This window comes from Bos javanicus, chromosome 18 (genome assembly GCF_032452875.1).
Source record: "Bos javanicus breed banteng chromosome 18, ARS-OSU_banteng_1.0, whole genome shotgun sequence".
NCBI classification, from domain to species: domain Eukaryota; kingdom Metazoa; phylum Chordata; class Mammalia; order Artiodactyla; family Bovidae; genus Bos; species Bos javanicus.
Genome location: NC_083885.1, coordinates 40,131,641 through 40,147,656, shown reverse-complemented (window position 1 = coordinate 40,147,656; position 16,016 = coordinate 40,131,641). Strand labels below are relative to the sequence as shown.

Sequence of the window (16,016 nt, the reverse complement as noted above, 5' to 3'; positions counted from 1 at the left end):
CTTTTTTTCTTTTATTAACTTCTGTTTGTTCTATAAGGATGCTAATTTGTGTAACAGGGAAAACACACTTTTGTTTCTTGAATAAATTACACACCCTAAAAGGATATGATTACCCTTCTCTTTAGGGCCCATTTAATTTTAACTCTGCTTGTTCTCCTTAGTTTCATTCCCAGTTTCTTTCTTTCTTAGAAGCTTTTTCTTGAAAAAATAAATAATGCATGTCCCAGTGCTGAATTCAAATGGATTCTAATGAGTCTCTCTCTCTCCTGCACAGGACCACTAGTTACCATTCCCAGAGGCAGCCATTGTTTCCAGTTTTCTGCCTGTCTTTTCAGAGAAACTTTATAAACAAAACTAAAAAATATACATATTTATATTTTTTCTTATATACTTTTTCTTGCATAAATGGTAGCATACTTCTACATACTGTCTTGCAGCATGATTTAAAAATTTTAAATCTTATTTTTATGAGATATATGCATTACACAATTTTTTGTGAAAAACAGAAGTCTCTTGCACCCCATCCCACCCTTATCAATCCCCCTGTTGCTCATTAATGATGGCAACCACTGTCAATTTTCAGCATTTTCTTTTGCTGTTCGCCTTCTCATCTATAATCTACTGTTACTTCTTACCTGGGCAGTTTGAGCCCTATCCATTTGCTTCTGTGGAAGGCAATGACAGCTTTTTTCCCTTTCCCTCTCTCTCTGAGTTTGTCTGTTTTACCAACTCGTCTACATTTTCATTTTGAGTAGCTCCTTCTGAACTTTCACTTCTACAGTTATCTATTCATCTGTATGTAATGCACAGTTAAACTCATGTACTGAGTTCCTAATTTCAATTGCATTTTTCAGGTTTTCAATTCCCATTTGTTCTCTTTTATACTTTCTAGATCTCTACCAAATTCTAAATTGTGCCTTTTATTTCCTTGAGTATATTAAGCATATTGTAGTTTTATGTTAATTTGTATCCTATGCTTGGTAATTTTAAAATTAACTGTTTGACATTGTATATGAAAACTGTAGAGATATTTTGAGGCTTAGAATCATGTTGTCATCTTCTGGTAAGAACATATATTTGCTTCTAGGAAAGATGTGGAAGGAACTAGGAATCCTGGAACTCCTTCATCCAAACAGAGATTATGAGGTCTGCATTAGGTCAATTTTGTTTCCAGAAAATAGCTTTTCCTAGTCGGAACCAAAAGTTTGAGAGTTTTACCAAGTTCATTTTTCTCCAGTTTTTATCTTTCCAGCCTGTCTTGACTCCAGTGTTTATCTTCTTAGATCAATGAGTTTTCTGAAAGCTCCTTTTAGTTTTCAACCTCTTCTGGTACTATATAGAAAAGTGAAAGAAAGTGAAGTCGCTCAGTCATGTCTGACTCTTTGAGACCCCATGGACTGTAGATCCCCAGGCTCCTCAGTCCATGGAAATTTTCCAGGCAAGAGTGCTGGAGTGGGTTGCCATTTCCTTCTCCAGGAGATCTTCCTGACCCAGGGATTGAACCCAGGTCTCCCAAATTGCAGGCAGGCGCTTTACTGTCTGAGCCACCAGGGAAACCAGAGCAGTCATAAATGCTGGGTTTAAATTCCTTAACTTCCTTTTCCTTCTGGGTTGTTGACACTGGCATTGTTGCTCCATCATTCCCTTAAACTTGTGATTTTCCATATTGTGCCCAGATTTTCTCCCTGTTCTTAGAGGGAAGGAGTTTAGAATGACAGATTGATTGAAAGGGCTTGGTCACTGAGATGCTGAGAGTTCCTATTGGTGAAGCAACTGTCCTACTTCTTAATTTGCCCCTTTGCAGGGAGTAGTGGGTAGGGGGAAGTCTGTGAGAATTTTAAGGCCAGCAGAGTTTGACTATATGAGGGAAGCAGGTTTCTGTAATTTACATAGCTCTTATGATTACACAGCTCTTAAGATTACCAATAATCTTTTAAGGCTACAAGGAGGTATCTTTCAACAGGGACAATAATGTTCTTTCTGAAAATCACTGCCTTCTCAAGACTCAGTCAAAGGTGTTCAATCAAACACAAGACATAAAGATAGTTAAATAAAAGAACTAGGACTGCTCTGAGCACACAGATATGATTTACATGGTGCCAGGAAGCATCTGCACAAATACATGAATAAAATGCTCCGAGAATCAGAAAGCTAATGAACCTAAAATTTCTAAAGTAATTTATTTGCTAATAAATCTCTTTTCTTTGGTGTAGAAGAACACATATGGATTCATCAATAAAAATGTTTTATATTTTATAAGCTGGCTTCACTGTCAAAAATTATAGAAACAAATGAAGAGTAAGAAAAAAGGCAGTAATAGTGCTCCCATCTGATAGAGCACTGTACTATGTGGATCAGTTAATTTGAAATCTTAAGGCCTCTCTGAGTGTGCCTTATTTCTTTTTCTTTCTTACCTAAGAAATAGAAAAAAATCTTAAGATATAGTGTCAAAAAAATAAAAAAGTCTTTCCATAAGCCATTTCACCTAGATCTTTTTGTCTGTCAACATTAATAATCAAAACTACCATTTATTGAATGCTGATGTTTATTTTTCGCCAGGCTCTTTCTACATAGATTATCATGTTTAATCTTCTAGATGCCATTATTAGTTCCACTGAAAGAGAAGGAACCAAAGCCTCAGAAAGATTAAACAATGTGCCCAGAATTAGCACACGCAGACTTAGGGCTTGATTCCAGATGTGTCTGACTAGAACCCATACTGTTGATAGTACAGAATACTACTGCAGCTCTCAGATACTCAACCACTGTTTGCTGAGTGACTACTGTATCTAAGACCCTCAGATAAATGTTGCCCTTCTTTTCCAGACTCATTTCAATTTAATATCCTAACATTCCAGAGGAGGATTTTTTCCTTTCAAAGCATAAAACAATGCTGCATACAATTTCATCACAACCAACATTTAAAAAAATATCCCAAATGCCATTCGACAGAGAGCTGTACCATGTTACAGATGCCTCTCCAGTCTCTTTCCTTTCACTTGTGACAGAGAAGATAAAATGGCACTGAGGAAGAATAGACTTGTTCCCCGATCAACTCCATCTGATCTTTATGTATGTGTGTCAGGATTTCATACCATTAACAAACCTTTACACCATGCTCCTTAATGCATCTGTCTTTTCTCATTACATAAAAGTGTGTTTCATTTTGTACTAGCTTATTATTGAGGATGACTGACTACTGTCAGTACACAAACAGGCAGAATAAATTCTTTAGTTTTTAATGACAATGACAGCCATCCCTTAAGAGTAACATGAGTTGGTTGGTGTCTTAGTTGATGTAGACTGCTATAACAGAATACTATACTGGGTGGTTTACAAACAACAGAAATTTATTTCTCACTGTTCTGGCTGGTAGTCTGAGATTAGAGTGTCAATATAGTCAGGTTCTGGTGTGAGGTCTCTTCCAGGTTGTAGACTGCCATTTTTTTCTTTGTATCCTTAAGTGATGGAGAGTGTGAGAGAGCTCTCTGGGGTTTCTTTTGTGAGGGCACTAATCTCATTCATGATGACTCTATCCTCATGACCTATTTACCTCACCAAAACTTCACCTCCTAATACCATCACACTGAGGGTTAGGATTTCAATACATGAATTGATGGTGGCAGGGGTTGGGGGGTGGCACAGGGCACAAACACTTAGTCCACTGTAGTTCTGCTGATGGTGATGCTGGCGATGGGGAAGAAGTTATAGATTTGTATGGAGGAGGGAAAGTAGAACTTGAAATAAAAAAGCCACATTTGGTCCATATGAAGGAAATTTTGCCTTAATCTCCCTCTGTGGTGACAAGTATTAAGTGTATGCCTGAATAACAACTAATTAGCAAAAACAATTTGCTAAAGCTAATTAAGAGCTGGAATAGGCAGAATGAAGATGGAAAAGCTTATAAAGCATGCAGGAAACCAATATATTTTTCTTTTATTTTCTGGCAAGCTCTTTCACGACAAGGAAATCAAGCCTCCTTTCATTCTGGCTTGAGCTTATACTTGAATTAATCATATTTAATCAGTAGAGCTGTCATTCTAAATTCAGGGAAGGTGCTGACCCATCATGTAATCAATAGCTTTCCTTCTCCTAGAGTAGTTTATAATCAGTATGACCTGCTGGAATCTGTCTTATGAGTTTCACATTTAGTTATGCCAAAGTAAAAAAAGTCTCAAATGAGGGTCGGCATGAGGGGCTTACAGCTGTCTGCCAAGTACAAACCTTTGCTTCTGGAAGTCTCTTGACATCACTGCCATTGGTAGCCTCTTGTGACTGAAAGAGTCACTTGGTAGGCTTAGGGAGAGGGTGGTCCATTTTGGAATGGCTATGACTTTTACATGGTAAGAGAGAAGATGCCCATCTTGATAAATTAGGATGTTATCCTCTTATTTCCTTATTCCTGTGAGTTTATTCTATAGATTTTGTTCACAATTAAGGCTAAGACATAAGAACTCTGCTCTCTCATAAAGATACATTTTAGTGTCTTTTGTCGGTGCTCACTAGTAATATGTTAAACATTATAAAAACAGTTAAGAGGTTTGATTATAAATCAATGAATTTAAGTGTTAAAACATGTCTTTTAGTTTAATACACAGAAAAAAGATAATACTTTGAAAAAATGAAAAGCCAGGCATAGTTGTCTCCATGTCTTAGCAATTGTCAATAATGCTGCTATAAACATAGGCATGAGTGTGTCTTTTTTAATTAGTGCTTTTTTTTTTTTTTTTTAGAGACATACCCAGGAGAGGGTTATAATAAAGAGGAATTAGGGATGAGAATAACACAGTTTAATGCAGTTGAACTATGTAAATCTCTGCTTCTGTAGATCATTTTCAAAGACATGCTGCTGAAATAAGGCCACTGCCCCCAAGATACAGGCAAAGCTGTGTTTTCGTCATGTGACAGCGCACACTCTACTCACCATGCGTGCCTTGAATAGCGCGGGGATGAAGGACTGGTTAGACAACTTGAGAACCCTGAGGGAGTCCTTCAGGACGTAGATATTGCCAAAGTCAACTTGACTGGGATGTACATAGATAACTGGGCCTTCTCCGATGCTCTTTAAGTGACATATCTGCAGTCCATGCAAGAGAAAGAATACAGGGATGGCTGAAATGGTGGGCCTTTAAAATCAAATTGAAACGGAACCTTCTAAGCATCCCTTTATAAAAAGCAGGGACATAAAAGGTTGCTATTAGAATCGACAGTCCTTCTCCCTGATATTATGTAGTGAAAGGCCACAAGGATGACCCCTCTGATCAGACCCGTGGATCTAGCATGGAATTCCTCCCTTAAAATAAAGCTTTGCTTCCCTGGGACAGCCCAGAGCCGTGCACCGATGGGAAACCAGAATGACAGTTCAGTGTGTGCCACCAGAACTCCAGTCTCAGGAACACTGAGGGGTTAAGGACCAGCACTTCAGGGCTGGATGTGGCTGGACTGAGTCCCAGTCCTTTTGCTGTACTAGCAATACGACAAGGGTACCCACCATGCAAATCTGTGCAGGTTGGGGACTGAAATTTGCCTTGCTCTCCTTCCTTTCTGCTATGCTCTCCGCCAGGCACTCTGTCTGCCCAAGGAAGGGGGTCTTTTTCTTTCATAAAATGTTTCCTGCTCAGCAAGGTACATCTGTGCTGCATCTGTGCAGGGCAGGTGTGTAGGCTAGCAGGTTACCTGGATGTGGCACCTTTCAGCTGGCCTGCCTTAATGACGCTGCTTTATGTCAGATGGCTTATCTACATGATCTTATATGGAAGAGATAAAAGCAAAACCCTAGTTTATTATACTCTCTAAGCAATCAGAATCACTTCAAACAAATGCATGTTGACACCACCCAGCTTCCAAGTAAATCCGATGGCTAGGAATTCATACCCTATTGGGTAACTTCCTTCAAGATTCGTCCTTTGATTCAGCTCAAGCAGCAGACAGCTTTCCATGTCTCCCTTTTCTCAGGCTTGGAGTAACTAAGGTTCATCGGTGGTATAAGTCCAAGAATATAATAGGATATGCTGTAGCATAAAGTTGTGTATACATATCCAATAGCCTACAGGAAAAGATCTGGTGAGCAGTGGAGGAAATCAATCTCAGAGACCACATGTAGCAAGCTAGGGATACCTAGCTTTGTAGTAGGAACAATTGAGAAGGGGTGTGCTGGTCCTCTGTCCTCAGAGATTCTGGTTTCATGGGTCTGGAGAGGGGTCAGGTGTGTCTGTATGTGTGAGAAAAATCAATTGCTATAAAGCACCATTTTCAGATGTATCCACAAAACAGATTCCCAAAGTAACAGCCCTGGTATTTTACCACTGCAGAGAGAAAATGAAAGACTCTAGAAGACCAACAACTAGAGGATACGCAAATACGGTGAGTACCTTACAGGCAAAGGTTAGAATGTCCCCACAAGAAGCACGGCACTTAGAACTGCAATTCTGAAAACAGGCACTCACCATCGGGGGATCCTGGCTCCCAAAGGTGGAGATGTAAACTGTGGACCTGTATTCCCCAGGGACTTGGGTCTCCAGGGTCAGAGGTATGTGAACTGTGCTGTGCGGGGGGATGATCCCACAGGGCGTGGGACTAGACAGCAGCACAGCGGGCACATCCTGATACACCTAGTGGGGGAGAGAAGCTAGAAGGATAAGCAAGCCTCAGGTTCAGTATGAAACCAGTAGCACATGACATTATTTTGAAACAAGCATTGTCCTGAATCCACAGAGGGTCTTATAATGTACCCTTGTTAAAGCAAGTGAATGGGGATGACCACCTCAATTCAGCCAAAAGGAACTCTGGCTAAGAGAGGTGCACAAGCCCCAAATCCAAAGTGTGCGACCCAGAAAAGTGCAGAATCATCCACAATGTGAGTTAGCTCAGGACAATGGCTTCCCACGGCCAAATTCCTTGAACAGGCCTTTTGCACCTTCATGCTTTAATCCCCGTCCACTTCACCCCTGTACACTCCATCAGTAGAGGCCACTGGCATTTCCTGAACACGTGATACTGCTTTCACCTCCAACCTTTTGCAGTTGTGGTTACTCTTTCTGCAATGCCCGTACCCTCTGACCTGCCCCCAACTCATCCTGAAACCCCCAGGGGTGTCCGGGCCCTAAAGTCCAGGCACTTCCTTTGTTCTCAGGGAGCATCCCTCAGTCCCTTTCCTCAGCATGCACTATTAACATGTCCATCTTCTCCAAGGGCTATAAACGTCTTAAGCCATGACCTGGGCCTCTCTCCTCAATACCTGCCCACTTTCTGGCCCAAAACACATGCTCAGTATATGTTTTTTAAATGGAAAAAACAGGTAGGTGAATGAATGAATGTTGTCCATTGTTTACTAGTGTGTGTTCTGCAGCACATTACTAAGTTTTTATATAACACAAATAAAACTTTAAAAATCCCATGCTTGGGAGCCCACACCCAAGCCACTGCCTGGGCCACTCAGTCATCCACCTGGACACCGGAGCGGGCTGCCAGGCCACCACCGCAGTTGTTCAGGTTTGAAAGAAGCCACAACATACAACTCTAAGCCACAGACATACAAGAGGGACATTTCCTTAAACAAGAGTCACCCCTGAACGAGATCAAGCCTGAGCCTTTGGAGTGGGAGCACTGACTCCAAGACCCTAGACTACCAGAGAACTAACCCTAGGGGGTATCATATAGTGAGAATTTGTACAAAGGAAACCACCTGAATACAAGACCCAGCATCACTCAACTGCCAGTAGCGCCCCTGGGCAGGACACCTCATCCAAACAACAAAAATACAAACCCAATCAACAGCAGACAGGATCACCACCTCACTCAGCCTTGCCCATCAGAGGAAAAACAAACAAAAACTCAGCACAAATCTTACCCTATAAGAAGCTTACACAAACCACTGGACCAACCTTAGGAGGGCAGAACCAAAAGGAAGAAAGAATTCAACCTTAAAGCCTGGAAAAAGGAGACCTCAAACACAATAAGTTTAAAAAAATAATGAAAAGGCAGAGAAATGCTACACAAATGAAGGAACAAATTAGAAACACAGAGGTCCAAATAAATGAAGAGGAACTAGGCAAACTATCTGAAAAAGAATTCAGAATAATGATAGTAAAGTGATCAAAAACCTTGAAAACAAAATGGAGAAAGTGCAAGAAACAATTAACAAAGACCTAGAAGAATTAAAGAATAAACATGCAGAGACAAACAACACAATTACTGAAATTAAAAATACTCTCAGTTCAGTTCAGTCACTCAGTCGTGTCATACTCTAGAAGGAATCAATAGCAGAATATCTGAAGCAGAAGAACAAATCAGTAAGCTGGAAGATAAAATGGTGGAAATAACTTCCGAAGAGCAGAATAAAGTAAAAAGAATGAAAACAACTGAGGACAGGCTCAGAGACCTCTGGGACAACATCAAATGCACCAACACTTGAATTATAGGGGGTCCCAGAAGAAGAAGAGAACAAGAAAGGATATAAGAAATTTTGAAGAGATTATAGTTGAAAATTTCCCCAAAATGAAAAAGGAAATAGTCAATCAATTCCAACAGGCACAAAGAGTCCCATACAGGATAAACCCAAGGAGAAACATTCCAAGCCACATACTAATCAAACTGCTGCTGCTGCTAAGTCACTTCAGTCGTGTCTGACTCTGTGTGACTCCATAGACAGCAGCCCACCAGGCTCCCCCATCCCTGGGATTCTCCAGGCAAGAACACTGGAGTGGGTTGCCACTTCCTTCTCCAATGCGTGAAAGTAAAGACTGAAAGTGAAGTCACTCAGTCGTGTCCGACTCTTAGCGACCCCATGGACTGCAGCCTACCAGGCTCCTAGTCAAACTAACAAAGACTAAACACAAAGAAAGGATGTTAAAAGAAGCAAGGAGAAGCAACAAGTAACAGACAAGGGAAACTCCATACGTTTAACAGCTGATCTTTCAGCAGAAACTCTGCAGACCAGAAGGGAATGGCAGGATATATTTAAAGTACTCAAAGGGAAAAATCTACAACCAAGATTACTGTATCCAGGAAGGATCTCACTCAAAACTGAGGGAGAAATCAAAAGCTTTTCAGACAAGCAGTACCACCAAACCAGCTTTACAACAAATGTTAAAGGGACTTATATAGTCAAGAGATACAAGAGAAGAAAAAAGATCTACAAAGTCAACCCTAAACATTTAAGAAAATGGCAATAGGAATATATATGTCAATAATTACTTTAAATGTAAATGGAATGCTCCAACCAAAAGACACAGACTGGCTGAATGGATACGAAAACAAGACCCATATATATATATGCTGTCTACAAGAAACCTACTTCAGACCTAAAGACACATATAGACTGAAAGTGAGAGGATGGAAAAATATATTCCAAAAATATACTTGCAAATGTGAAGCAAAAGAATGCCGGAGTAGCAATCTTCAAATCAGACAAAATAGACCTTAAAATAAAGAAGATTACAAGAGATAAGGAAGGACACTACATAATGATCGAAGGACCAATCCAAGAGGAAGACATAACAATTGTAAATATCTATGCACCCAACATAGGAGCATCTTAATACATAAGACAAACACTAATAGACATAAAAGAAGAAATTGACAGTAACACAATAATAGTAGGAGACTTTAACACCCCACTTACACCAATGGACAGATCATCAAAAGAGAAAATTAATAAGGAAACACAAGGCTTAAATGATGCATTAGATGAGAGGGATCTCATTGATATCTTCAGGACATTTCATCCAAATGCAGAAGAATACACCTTCTTCTCAAGTGCACATGGAACATTCTCCAGGATAGACTACATCTTGGGTCACAAATCAAACCTCAGTAAATTTAAGAAAATTGAAATCGTATGAACCATCTTCTCTGACCACAACGCTATGAGACTAGATATCAATTACAAGAAAAAAAACTGTAAGAAACACAAACACATGGAGATTAAACAACACGTTTCCAAATAACCAACAGGTTACTGAAGAAATCAAGAGGGAAATAAAAACATTTCTAGAAACAAATTACAATGAAAACACAACTCAAAACCTATGTGATGCAGCAAAAGCAGTTCTAAGAGGGAAGTTTCTAGCCATACAATCCTACCTCAAGACACAAGAAAAACATCGAATAGACAGCCTAGCTTTACACCTAAAACAACTGGAAAAATGAAGGAAAAAAATCCTCACAATTAGTAGAAGGAAAGAAATAAAGATCCGAGCAGAAATAAATGAAAAAGAAATGAAAGAAACAATAGTAAAGATTAATAAAACTATAAGATGGTTCTTTGAGAAGATAAACAAAATTGACAAGCCTTTAGCCAGACTCATCAAGAAAAGAGAGAAGAATCAAATCAACAAAATTAAAAATGAAAAAGGAGAGCTTACAACAGACAATGCAGAAATACAAAGGATTATAAGAGACTATTATGAACAACTATATGGTAATAAAATGGATAACCTGGAAGAAATGCAAAGATTCTTAGAAAAGTTCAATTTTCCAAGACTGAGTAAAAATAAGTAAAAAGTCACTCAGTCGTGTCTGACTCTTTTCGACCCCGTGGACTATAGCCCACCAGGCTCCCCCATCCCTGGGATTCTCCAGGCAAGAACACTGGAGTGGGTTGCCATTTCCTTCTCCAATGCATGAAAGTGAAAAGTGAAAGGGAAATCGCTCAGTCGTGTCTGACTCTTAGTGACCCCATGGACTACAGCCTACTAGGCTCCTCCATCCATGGGATTTTCCAGGCAAGAGTAACTGGAGTGGGGTGCCATTGCCTTCTCCTCCAAGACTGAACCAGAAAGAAATAGAAATTATGAACAACCCAATTACAAGCACTGAAATTGAAGCTGTGATCAAAAATCTCCCCCAAAACAAAGGCGCAGAACCAGATGGCTTCACAGGAGAATTCTATCAAACATATAGAAAAGAGCTAATGCCTATTCTTCAAAAACTCTTTCAAAAAATTACAGAGGAAGGAATACTTCCAAACTCATTCTACAAGGTCACCATCATCCTGATACCAAAACCAAACAAAGACAACACAAAAAAAGAAAGCTACAGGCCAATATCACTGATGAACATAGATGCAAAAATCCTCAATAAAATTTTAGCAAACAGAATTCAGCAACACATCAAAAAGCTCACATACCATGATCAAGTTGGGATTATTCCAGAAACGCAAGGATTCTTCAATATACCCAAATCAATCAATGTGATACACCATATTAACAAACTGAAAGACAAAAACCAAATGATAAAGCTCAACATTCAGAAAACGAAGATCATGGCATCTGGTCCCATCACTTCATGGCAAATAGATGGGGAAACAGTGGAAACAGTGGCCGACTTTATTTCTCTGGGCTCCAAAATCACTGCAGATGGTGACTGCAGCCATGAAATTAAAAGATGCTTATTCCTTGGAAGAAAAGTTATGACCAACCTAGATCAGATCAGATCAGTCGCTCAGTCGTGTCCAACTCTTTGCGACCCCATGAATCGCAGCACGCCAGGCCTCCCTGTCCATCACCAATGCCTGGAGTTCACTGAGACTCACGTCCATCGAGTCAGTGATGCCATCCAGCCATCTCATCCTCTGTCGTCCCCTTTTCCTCTTGCCCCCAATCCCTCCCAGCATCAGAGTCTTTTCCAATGAGTCAACTCTTCGAATGAGGTGGCCAAAGTACTGGAGTTTCAGCTTCAGCATCATTCCCTCCAAAGAAATCCCAGGGCTGATCTCCTTCAGAATGGACTGGTTGGATCTCCTTGCAGTCCAAGGGACTCTCAAGAGTCTTCTCCAACACCACACTTCAAAAGCATCAATTCTTTGGCGCTCAGCCTTCTTCACAGTCCAACTCTCACATCCATACATGACCACAGGAAAAACCATAGCCTTACTAGATGAACCTTTGTTGGCAAAGTAATATCTCTGCTTTTGAATATGCTATCTAGGTTGGTCATAACTTTCCTTCCAAGGAGTAAGCGTCTTTTAATTTCATGACTGCAGTCACCATCTGCAGTGATTTTGGAGCCCAGAAAAATAAAGTCTGACACTGTTTCCACTATTTCCCCATCTATTTCCCATGAAGTGGTGGGACCAGATGCCATGATCTTTGTTTTCTGAATGTTGAGCTTTAAGCCAACTTTTTCACTCTCCACTTTCACTTTCATCAAGAGGCTTTTTAGTTCCTCTTAACTTTCTGCCATCAGGGTGGTGTCATCTGCATATCTGAGGTTATTGATATTTCTCCCCACAATCTTGATTTCAGCTTGTGTTTCTTCCAGTCCAGCATTTCTCATAATGTACTCTGCACATAAGTTAAATAAACAGGGTGACAATATACAGCCTTGACGTACTCCTTTTCCTATTTGGAACCAGTCTGTTGTCCCATGTCCAGTTCTAACTGTTGTTTCCTGACCTGCATATAGAGGCAGATCAGGTGGTCTGGTATTCCCATCTCTTTCAGAACTTTCCACAGTTTATTGTGATCCACACAGTCAAAGGCTTTGGCCTAGTCAATAAAGCAGAAATAGATGTTTTTCTGGAACTCTCTTGCTTTTTCCATGATCCAGCGGATGTTGACAATTTGATCTCTGGTTCCTCTGCCTTTTCTAAAACCAGCTTGAACATCAGGAAGTTCACGGTTCACATATGTAGATAGCATATCGAAAAGCAGAGACATTATTTTGCCAACAAAGGTCCGTCTAGTCAAGGCTATGGTTTTTCCAGTGGTCATGTATGGATGTGAGAGTTGGACTGTAAAGAAAGCTGAGCGCCGAAGAATTGATGCTTTTGAACTGTGGTGTTGGAGAAGACTCCTGAGAGCCCCTTGGACTGCAAGGAGATCCAACCAGTACATCCTAAAGGAGATCAGTCCTGGGTGTTTATTGGTAGGACTGATGTTGAAGCTGAAACTCCAATACTTTTGCCACCTCATGCAAAGTGCTGACTCATTTGAAAAGACCCTGATGCTGGGAAAGATTAAGGGCAGGAGGAGAAGGGGACGACAGAGGATGAGATGGTTGGATGGCATCACTGACTCAATGGACATGGGTTTGGGTAGACTCTGGGAGTTGGTGATGGACAGGGAAGCCTGGCGTGCTGCGGTTCATGGGGTCGCAAAGAGTCAGACATGAATTAGTGACTGAACTGAACTGAACTGATAATCTCAATAGATGCAGAAAAAGTCTTTGACAAAATTCAGCACCATTTATGATTAAAACTCTTCAAAAAATGGGCATAGAAGGAACCTACCTCAACATAGTGAAGACCATATATATAAGCCTACAGCAAACATTATTATCAATAGTGAGAAACGGAAAGCATTCCCCCTAAGATCAGGAACAAGACAAGGGTGTCCACTCTCACCAGTATTATTCAACATAGTTCTGGAAGTACTAGCTACAGCAGTTAGAGAAGAAAAATAAATAAAAGAAATCCAGATCGGAAAAGAAGAAGTAAAGCTTTCACTGTTTGCAGATGACAAGATACTGTACATAGAAAACCCTAAAGATAGTATCAGAAAATTAATAGAGCTAATCAGTGAATTTTGCAAAGTTTCAGGATATAAAATCAATACACAGAAATCACTTGCATTTATATATATTAACAATGAAATATCAGAAAGAGAATTTAAGGAATCTATCCCATTCACCACTGCAACAAAAAGAATTAAATATCTAGGAATAAACTTACCTAAGGAGACAAAAGAAGTGTACACAGAAAATTATAAGACACTAATGAAAGAAATCAAAGATGACATAAACAGAAAGAGAGATAGTCCATGTTCCTGGGTAGGAAGAATCAACATGGTGAAAATGACTACACTACCAAGTGCAATCTACAGATTCAATGTGATCCCTATCAAATTACCAGTGGTATTTTTCACAGAATTAGAACAAAAAATTCCACAATTCATATGGAAACACAAAAGACCCCAAATAGCCAAAGCAGTCTTGAGAAAGAAGAATGGAGCTGGAGGAATCAACCTTCCTGACTCCAGATTATACTACAAAGCTACAGTCATCAATATAGAATGGTACTGGCACAAAAACAGAAATATAGACCAATGGAACAACACAGAAAACCCAGAAATAAACCCATGCATCTATGGGTACCTTATTTTTTACAAAGAAGGAAAGAATATACAATGGGGCAAAGACAGCCTCTTCAATAAATGGTGCTGGGAAAACTGAACAGCTACGTGTTAAAGAATGAAATTAGAACACTTCCTAACACCACACACAAAGATAAACTCAAAATGGACCAAAGACCTAAATGTAAGACCAGAAATTATAAAACTCTTCAGTTTAGTTCAGTTCAGTCACTCAGTCGTGTCCGTCTCTTTGTGACCCCATGAATCGCAGCACGCCAGGCCTGCCTGTCCATCACCAACTCCCGGAGTTCACTCAAACTTATGTCCATCGAGTCCGTGATGCCATCCAGCCATCTCATCCTCTGTCGTCCCCTTCTCCTCCTGCCCCCAATCCCTCCCAGCATCAGAGTCTTTTCCAATGAGTCAACTCTTCGCATGATGGCCAAAGTACTGGAGTTTCAGCTTTAGCATCATTCCTTCCAAAGAACACCCAGGGCTGATGCAGCCTAAACCTGCCTTGGTTCTGTGGCCCCAACACTGGTCTTTTGGAAGTCCAGTGCACTATTCATTGCACCATGGAGTCACCTCACTTGTTTTTTATTTTGCAATTGTAGCCAAATAAAACCATTTGATTTTCTGCATGAATTTTTATTAGAGTAGTACTTATAGAATTGAGTCTTAAACCCAAACACTTCCTTGGTAAACTGTATCTCATTAGTCACTTTTCATTTACTCGAGTCTATACAGATATTTTTGAATTGTTTGTCCAAGTGTTTAAGTGCTTAATCTCCCACCTAGATAGGTATAGTGCTTAGTCTCCCACCTAGATAGGTATAATGGCATGTGGATAGATCCATTTCATAAAACATTACGGAACAGTTCCTCCTTTCTCCTTCATATATTATCTCTAGCTTTCTGGTACAAAAAGTTCATTTATAAATACTGTATTAGCATATCTTAGTGATTCTGTTCAAGTCACAGCCATAGAGATAAATGAGAACTCCCAGCTCTGCTTTATTTCCCATGCATGGTGAATTCACAGGCAATAATTTGCAGGTGCAACTTCTGCATGTTGGCCTAATTGACCCTTTCCCCTCTTTATCAAAGGCAATTTCCCTCGGAAATTAACAACTGTTTCCACCTGCAGCTGCTCACTTATACAGGGGGCAATCCAGCTGTGGCTTTATAACCCCACCCCCAGGTTATCCCACAGTTAAAAATCAGAATTACGTAGATCATGTGGTCAGGAAAATGGCTCTTTCAAAGGACTTCTCTTTCTCACTGAAGGAATTCAACTGAATGAAAAGCAACACTGAAAACGGATAGAGTAACTTGCCTGAGGCAGGACCCGGTAGCATCCTGGGAGGTTGTCATCATTGACAAGCTGGATGGTTTTCTTATATGGATACTTCAGGAAGCAACGCCCGAAGTCCACCTCTGTATTAACCACATGGAGGTTAGGTACAATACACCTGCTCGAGGGAAGGAGCCCATTAAAGAATTCAAAAGGATGAAGGGAGAGCTTGTTTACATATGGAGGACACAGAGTCCCAAGTTAAACACATTTGTCACTGTCACACAGTAGTTTTCCTCTAATAACTAATTAATCATTTTCACATCTTCTCTCCTGTCATCTCTAAGCCCCTAGTAACCACTTTTTAATCAAAAAAGGGCTAGAAGCAGGACTCCTTAAACACTGTCTTCTGTGGGTAATGACTAACATTTCCATTGTTTTTCATATTTGGCCTTTTCTCTGGCGAGGAGCCCCCAAAGCACAAGTTCCTTAGGATAGTGCATCTGTTTCCGTGATAAACAGGGTCCTGACTCGCTGTGACACTTTGGACCAGTCAGAGTCCCCTGAGGACCAGCAACAGCTCGCACCATCTAAATAATGGTAATAATTCTAATTTCCATGCGGAACAGCTGCCTCAGATCAGTGGGCTC

The 16,016-nt window shown here is 40.2% G+C and overlaps 1 protein-coding gene across 1 annotated transcript in view; it reads right to left on the bottom strand.

The window, feature by feature from the left end:
* Nucleotides 1-16,016, bottom strand: part of HYDIN (HYDIN axonemal central pair apparatus protein) — a 465,600-nt gene that overhangs the window by 167,514 nt on the left and 282,070 nt on the right. The window contains 3 exon segments of the mRNA XM_061387844.1: nt 4,925-5,077; nt 6,447-6,611; nt 15,409-15,544. Coding sequence (XP_061243828.1) covers nt 4,925-5,077; nt 6,447-6,611; nt 15,409-15,544 — 454 coding nt within the window.